Source organism: Acanthisitta chloris, unplaced genomic scaffold (genome assembly GCF_000695815.1).
Source record: "Acanthisitta chloris isolate BGI_N310 unplaced genomic scaffold, ASM69581v1 scaffold7155, whole genome shotgun sequence".
NCBI lineage: Eukaryota > Metazoa > Chordata > Aves > Passeriformes > Acanthisittidae > Acanthisitta > Acanthisitta chloris.
The window spans coordinates 16,830-24,867 of NW_008674295.1; the positions used below are offsets into that span (position 1 = coordinate 16,830).

The window sequence follows — 8,038 nt, forward strand, 5'->3', positions numbered from 1 at the left end:
AAGATTTCTAGCCTGCATTGCTTACCTGCTGGGAAGGTAAAGTACAGAGAAGATGTGTGGGGTGTATGTCTGTAAATGGTGGTGAGATGCTTCATATGCATTTAATTTGAATTCTCTCTGGATATCTGGGATTACAGATGTTGCTCTGTTTGTTTTGCAGATACTGTGCAGCCAGTTTGTCTGCCTAATCCAGGAATGATGTTCCAGCCTGCCTGCATTGCTTACCTGCTGGGAAGGTAAAGTACAGAGAAGATGTGTGGGGTGTATGTCTGTAAATGGTGGTGAGATGCTTCATATGCATTTAATTTGAATTCTCTCTGGATATCTGGGATTACAGATGTTGCTCTGTTTGTTTTGCAGATACTGTGCAGCCAGTTTGTCTGCCTAATCCAGGAATGATGTTCCAGCCTAATCAGCAGTGCTGGATATCAGGGTGGGGAGCAGAGTATCAAGGAGGTAAGTAGTGGTTCTGAAATGGTTTGGCCTTCTACATAAACTAGTCCTCTTTATCCTATGAATAACCATTTGATGGGCTGATTAGGCAGTTTAATCCAGATCTGTTGATACACTGTTTTCCTCCCCATTTTGCAGTCCCAACTATTTACACAAGGCATTCTGTCTCAGAGTTAAGTTGTGATCTGTTGCATTCAGCAGACTGCAAAAGAGTCTCAAATCAGTACTGGGGGTCATAAATAATCACCCAGCAAACAATTCTGTGCCCCTGCTAGCAGGGCCATCTCTCCTGCAACAAGGCTAGCTGTGTGCCAAGCCAGACCTGTGATTGGAAAAGGGGAGGGAGCCTGTCCCTTCCACCACCCCAGGCTAAAATAGGAAAGTAAAAATGCAAGTCAATTTGTGAGAATGGAAAAGGAGGAAAGATTTCTTTCAACATGAGAAGGCACTAGGAAGAGAGTGTTGGGGAAGCTGAGCCCTGAGTATGGGACTTGCTGGCAGCTGGTGCTGGACCATGAAACTCTGGGGAGGTCCTCTTCACCTCTTGCAGACTTCATGCATCTTAAATGTCCATCCTGCTGCTTCTAGTAAGTTTATTTCATCTTGAACATTGCTGACTGCTGGGATTCACAATAGCAATGTAATATGTTGCTTGTTCTAATTTTCTCTTTTTTTTTTGCATGTGCATATTTCAATTTTAGGTAAAACATCAAATAACTTGAATTATGTCTCAGTGCCCCTAATAGAACGTTCAAGGTGTAATTCTGTCTATATCTATAATGGCATGATCTTGCCTACAATGATCTGTGCTGGAGATTTAGCAGGAGGAATCGATTCCTGTCAGGTAATTATTCCTAATTAACACCTAATAGTGATCTGATTATTTTTGTGGTCTTACCAGCAGCTTTTAAAAATAATCTATTTATCTATTAATTAAAAAAAATCCTATGTCCTCACCCAAATTAATAATTTGCATAACATTTGGTTGAGCTTCTGCTTCCTTTTGTGGTGCACCCCTTTGAAACCTTTTGTTTCCTCTCCTGAATGGCTGAGAGTGCTAAATTCTCACCAAATACTCCAAGAGGGTGAGGCTGTCCTTTGTAAATGATTCAAGGGTGGTTTGTTATCTGGTGCTAGAGAGTGATCAAATGCTCTTCATAATCCCAGCAATGCCCTAGTTATGTTTGTAAACAAGGAAGTCAATAATGCTGATCTTATTTAGACTCATAGAATCAACCAGGTTGGAAAAGACCTCAAAGATCATCAAGTCCAACCCTACCGTGGTCACTAGACCATGGCACTAAGTGCCACATCCAGTCTCAGCTTGAAAACCTCCAGGGATGGTGAATCCACCACCTCCCTGGGCAGCACATTCCAATGCCTGAGCACTCTCTCCCTAAAAAATCTCTTCCAATAGATCCAGGGCTTTGGGCAAAAGATTTTCATCTTTAGTGCAATCAGTCATCATTTAATACCAACATTGCCATCACCTTTTGATGTCTTGACTCCCTAAAACAGTGGATTGCTTTCTTTGAAACTAAACCTGTATTCCTGAAGTGAAGTGGATTGTGCCTTTGCTGGTGGCCAAGTCACTAATTAAACACTTGTATTCTGTGCAGGGGGACAGTGGAGGTCCACTAGTGACTAACAAAAACTCTGTGTGGTGGCTGGTTGGAGATACCAGCTGGGGAACTGGCTGTGCTACTCCCAATAAACCTGGAGTCTACGGGAATATGACTGTGTTTACAGACTGGATTTATAAAAATATGCAGGTAAAATATTTGGATGTTTTTAATGATTTTTTTTTTTAAACTGTCCCAACTCCTGAAAGGTGATTTTTCTTTATAAAAATAAATAAATAAATGTGACTTGGCTGCTAATTAAGCCATGCTGTTGGGAAGCATCCAAGCAATAGATAAGATAGTCTGTCAGTCTCTCAGCAGAACTTGAGCCTTTGTTTTTTGTTTTGTCTTTTAAACAGGCAAACAGATGACAACGCTGTCTGTCCTTGCTGATGGATGTTTCTGAGGACAAGAATAAATGAAGCCATGGGTGCCTGGGATATTTATTCACTTTGCAATTGATTTTTTTTTTCCTCTTTGAATTTTCTTTTTGAAAATAACATGAAGGATTGCACACTTGGTTCTGTGCTGGCTACAGGGACTGATCTTAATCAGCAAAGGATTATCACAATGAGCACCTTTCTTCTCCTTGTGGTGCCTGGCAGAAAGTCATTCTGTCAACTGCTTGCTGAAATGTCTCTCTTTAGTTGAGTAACTTTTCACTTGATAATCAGGTACAGGCTTATAATGACAATTTAAATCACAATTTAATTTAAGATTTTCATAGCAGGATGCTGAGACAGTTGGTTTAGTAGTATTTTAAATTAAATGTTAAGTAATGTGAATGTTTAATCTCTGAGCTGCTGGTTGGCAATTTAAAAAGAAATTAATTTTTTTTTTTTAGCATAGAATCACAGAATGGTTTGGGTTGGAAGGGACCTTAAAGATCATCCAGTTCCAACCCCCCTGCCACAGGCAGGGACACCTTCCACTAGACCAGGTTGCTCTAAGCCCCATCTGACCTGGCCTTGAACATTTCTAGGGATGGGATATCCACAACTTCTCTGGGCAGCCTGTGCCAGTGCCTCACTAGTCTCACAGGGAAGAATTTCTTCCTAAAATCTAACCTGAACCTGTCCTCTTTCAGTCTGACATCTCTGCCCCTTGTCCTGTCACTACATCTCCTTGTGGAAAGTCCCTCTCCAGCTCTCTTGTAGGCCCCTTAGGCACTGGAAGGGGTTCTAAGGTCTCCCCAGAGCCTTGTCTAGGCTGAACAAACTCTCTCAGCCTGTCTCCATAGCAGAGGTTCTCCAGCCCTCTGAACATCTTCATGGCCTCCTCTGGACTCCCAACAGGTCCATATTGCATCCCAGAGCTGGATGCAGTACTCCAGGTGGGTTCTCAGGAGAGTGGAGTAGAGGGAGAGGAGTATATATGAAGGGAAATTTTCATGCACTACAGTAGAGGCACAGGAAAAAAAATACTGTCAATTCAGGTAGTTAAAAATCCTCAGGATCTCTCTCAACACAGCAGTCATCCAAGTCAGATTGTTCAAAGTGAGACCATTCTGACTGCCTCAGTCATTAAAAGTGCTGCTCTGAACCCAAAAAGGGCAAGACTTGCCATCACTCTCCATGTAGGCTATGGAGAGGGATGCTCTGGAGCTGGAGCAGGAGGTGGTGAGTTAGGTGTCCCAGTGTGTCCATCAGGGTTGACTCTTGAACTCTCCCTGCTGTGAAAGACAAAGGGCAAACTTTATCAGTGAGGCTGTGTTGCAAGACCTCCTATTGCAGACACAGGGAAGACACTGGATGGTTTGTACAAAGAAACAAATCTGTGTTTCTGCGTAACCAGATGAACTACCTCATTTGTTAAATTTGGCTTCTCATTCCTTAGAGCTCTCCTATATGTATCTGCCTGTATGTTTTTAGGAAAATGTAATTAATATCCAAGTGCCACGTCACTTAGGGTCTTGAGAATAATTTATAATCATAGTACAGAGGATCAACAAGCCATATCAAGTCACTTCGTTAAGAAGGATAAATCTCTATTGAATGAAATGACTCCACTAGTCTCATTTTTTTCTTTTGGTACTGAAATGCAATTATCTTACATGTAAACACTGCACCAAATAAATTTTTTTTTTTTACAAATAGCTCTCCTTAGTGTTTTGTGTCTGTTTACTTGGATTTTTTTTGGAAGCTGGATTCAGTGCTTGAAGTACTTGAGAATCTGTTTAAAAACCCCAAACAAGCAAAAACCAAAGCAAAATAAAAACAACTCAAGAGATTGTTTTAATTCTAATATTTCAGGTCTTTAGAACAAACCCAGGGAAGGAAAACAAGATGGTCTGTTCTCCCTGAACTGCAGGAATGTTGAACGTCATTGGTGTCCGGGTCTGATGAAATCACTCTGACTTGTGAAACTGAATTAAATAAGGAGGTTTAGCCTACAGGCAGTGGCTTGAGGGAGTCACACCCTGTTTTGTTAGTACATCTCATGCTGCCTGAAGCAATGTGTACCTGCCTCTAGGTGTAAGACAGGTGTTTTCAATAGCACATGCGCATCAAATGTGCCTTGAGGGATACCATAAAGTAGCAAACGAGTTTAAAGCACTTTCAAAGTAGAAATAAAAATCATAGGACTTAGGGGTTGGAATGGACCTTACAGGTCCAGTCCCAACCCCTGCCCTGGGCAGGGACACCTCCTCACTAGATCAGGTTGCTCAAGGCTCATCCAGCCTGGCCTGGAACACCACCAGGGTTGGGGCAGCCACAGCCTCCCTGGGCAACCTGTGCCCGTGTCTCACCACCCTCACATGGTAAAACTTTTTTCTCACCTCTAACCTCTAACCTAGACTTTCCCTCCTTCAGTTTGAACCCTTTACCCCTTGTCCTATCACTGCAGTTCCTAGCACAGAGTCCCTCTCTGGCACCCTTAAGCAGAGTCCAGGTTATCACAGACCTCCTAGTCCCACAGGAGAAGGTAAAAGTTCAGTCTCATTCCTGAGAACACTGGTAGGGAACTCCCAGGAGATAGAAAGCAGCTATAAAATGCACTACCACGTTAGTCTTATCTGAGATGTACAAGGTTGAGATGTGTATTGCTTTTGGCTGAAACATTATTGTTCAAAAAATGGGTTTTATTTTTAATGAGACCTGCAGTGGGGACTGGGACAGGCTAAAGCATCTATCTCTCTGCTCTCATCTTTGGAAGAAGGAGCTGCTAGTGTGAAGTTTGTATTTTAAGAAGGAAAATCTATGTTTTCTATGCTGCTAAAAATCTCAAGAAAGAACAAAATGCCATAAAAAAAACAACAAAAAAGAACCCCAAACCCACAGCAGATAAGTGAAATAAAAACTTCACAGGCCCAGGAAATGAGGAACTGCTGTTGCTCAAGCATTATTGAACCCACCCATCTTAATCCCCTGAATCTTTGTTCAGTATTTCATTGCAGCTAAGAAGAGATCAGATATATGACAGTCAGATATTACTTTCCTCCAGGCATTATGTATGAGTAAAAGCATCAGTTTCTTTTTGCTCGTCTGTGTGACTTGCAGTTGGTGGGAGCTCTGCTTAAAGCACAGCCTGCCTGCAAAAGGGTATCTCTCACCCAAGAACTTTTCCTTTCTTGTGTTTTTCTTTTAAATATAGTGGAAACTTCCCACTTTGAAGGCAGATAACATTACAGAAAGTACATGAAGAAAGAGTTACCACTGAAAAACTGAAAATGCAACCTATTATTTGATCAATATTTCCTACCTCTGTCATCAACTCAAACTGCCAGGGATTTTTAAGAGACGTGTCAAAGACCCTGAAACATTTCTCCTGCTCTTAAATGGAGAGATATAAAAGGGACTCTGTCCAGGCACTTTATGGGATTGGTTGTCACGTTCACACCAGAGGTAAAAATGGGAGGATGTGAAAGGTCTACCCAAATGGTCAGGGGGTACAAGGGACCTTCTTGTCCAGAATCCTGACTAGCATGCAGCTGCTGCTGGGGATGTTTGAAACGGGAGCCAGATAAAACACAAAGAAAGGAAGGTCTAGCACCTTAGAGGCAAAGCTGTTGGCATCCACCCAGCTGCAAGTGAAAGGCAAGGTGACCTCCAGCCCTGTCTGTGGCTTCCTGTGTCTGTCCAGGACAGGTAAGCACAGAAAGGTCGTGCACCTCTACAAAGAGATGCAGAGTGTGTGGAAAGACACTGCTGCCACCTGCTGTGCCATTCTGCTGTTAAATCCACACCCTGAGTAATGCCACTGCTAAAAGCTCATCTCTTCCCATGGGATTTACCTACTAGGGTTAGAAAAAGATGGATTGCTGTGCAGGTTTTAAGCTTATTTCATGGTGATGATCCCACCCAGAGCTACTTCACAAGGCATGGTGAGACCACAGCACCTACCCAGCCCAGGAAAGAACAGAGAATCACTTCCCACCTGCTGCTTCTGTCACTTGGCAGTTGGCAGTGTCACCTGGAGAGCATCACCCTCCACTGCTGGAGCTGTCTGTGGACTAGAGCACCTGATAGAGAAGGTAAGGAAGGAAGGAGATCTGCATGAGTGATTCTACACTACTATGGCCTTGCCCTAACCAAAATTAAATTTTTAACTTTATGATCCCTTGATTATTTTTAAAACCAAAGCTATTTAACATTTCCCCACAGTAATTTTTCAGAATTACAGTTCCATGGAAAAGCTTTTCACTCTTCCTGGAGAGGCAGTTCCTTTACAAGTGTTCAACTTGTGGGTGCAAAGTCAAAAATTTCACTTTCAAACCAACTTTCCAAGATTGCTTCTAATCTGAAAAGTGATGGTAAAAGTGGCAGCTTTTTTTTGCTTAAGTATTCACTTTTCCATCATTTCTTCAGATCAGAGGGTTATCAAAGTACTTGTGGCTCCTCAGCTTACCATACAGTGCCATGAACAAATTAAAACAAAGCTGATGGTAGCTGTTCAGCACTGCAGCTTACCAACACTGTCTCCAGATGACTCAACTTCATTCCTGAAAAAGTGAAAACAGGATGAAGTTAAAGAACATTTTGCAGGAATTTGTGCCGTGAAAGATTCTTGGGTGGCTTGATCTTTGATTCAGATTACAGGGATGCAACTTTTACTGTTTCGAAGGTGGAACACTTGCACAGAGTGTGAAGAACAGAGCAAGTGTAGAGCAGAAGAACATAGAACTTGGAGTACTTGCACATTTCATGGTAACTGCCAAATAGAAATGGAAGTAAAATGTAATTGTAATTGATCTAAGCTGAATTGTGGCCTGGAGCAGAAGGCAATGACTGTCAGACTGCAGAGAGCTGGAGGACTGGCTCAGAGCTTGGCACTTTGAGGACTGCTAACAGTTAGCACTGTAATTATGCTATTTTTATAATTCAGACATATAACAAAGGGTGATTATAATGCAAAGGAATAAATGTTCTGTCAGTAACACGAACACTGCCTGAATAAATTATTATTATTACAAGAAGAATGACTTTGGTGTGGAAAAATACTGAAACTGCTGTAGAAGTATTTGGTTTGCAACCACCTCATCAGTAGTAAGGTGATAGGGAGGAACCACTGAGTGTGCCAAACTCAAATGGAATCAAACTGATTTAACTGCTTCCTGGGCTATGGAGCAGTTTGCAAACTGGCAGCAGAAAACTGTAGGGACTGGTGAGGGATGCAGTACTAGAAAGCTGCTAAGAGCACAGCAGTGACTACAAGTAGGTAGTGACAGCTGCGACAAGGGTAGAGATTTGAAGCAGCTCAAACCCTTAAATTTATCAGGAAAACATATACTCACTTTCAAAAATCCTGTTATTTTATGACTTCCTTCCTGAACTTTGTAATTCCAAACCAGAAGATTTTAGTTCCACTTCTCATCAAAATACCTGTTTGTTTTCAGATGAGAGTAAAACCACACAGAGGAAAGAAAGGTTAAACACTGTTCATATGACTTATTATTTCTTATTACCCCACCTGGAATACTATGTGCAGTTCTGTTGTCCTCAACATCAGAAAGACATGGAACT

The 8,038-nt window shown here is 41.9% G+C and overlaps 1 protein-coding gene across 1 annotated transcript in view; it reads left to right on the top strand.

The window, feature by feature from the left end:
- Positions 1 to 2,567, top strand: part of TMPRSS2 (transmembrane protease, serine 2) — a 12,353-nt gene extending 9,786 nt beyond the window's left edge. The window contains exons 10-13 of the mRNA XM_009075282.1: positions 361 to 456; positions 1,155 to 1,297; positions 2,073 to 2,225; positions 2,435 to 2,567. Of these exons, the coding sequence (XP_009073530.1) occupies positions 361 to 456; positions 1,155 to 1,297; positions 2,073 to 2,225; positions 2,435 to 2,446 (404 nt within the window). The 3' untranslated portion in view covers positions 2,447 to 2,567. The remainder of the gene's footprint in view (positions 1 to 360; positions 457 to 1,154; positions 1,298 to 2,072; positions 2,226 to 2,434) is intronic.
- Positions 2,568 to 8,038: the final 5,471 nt, after the last annotated feature.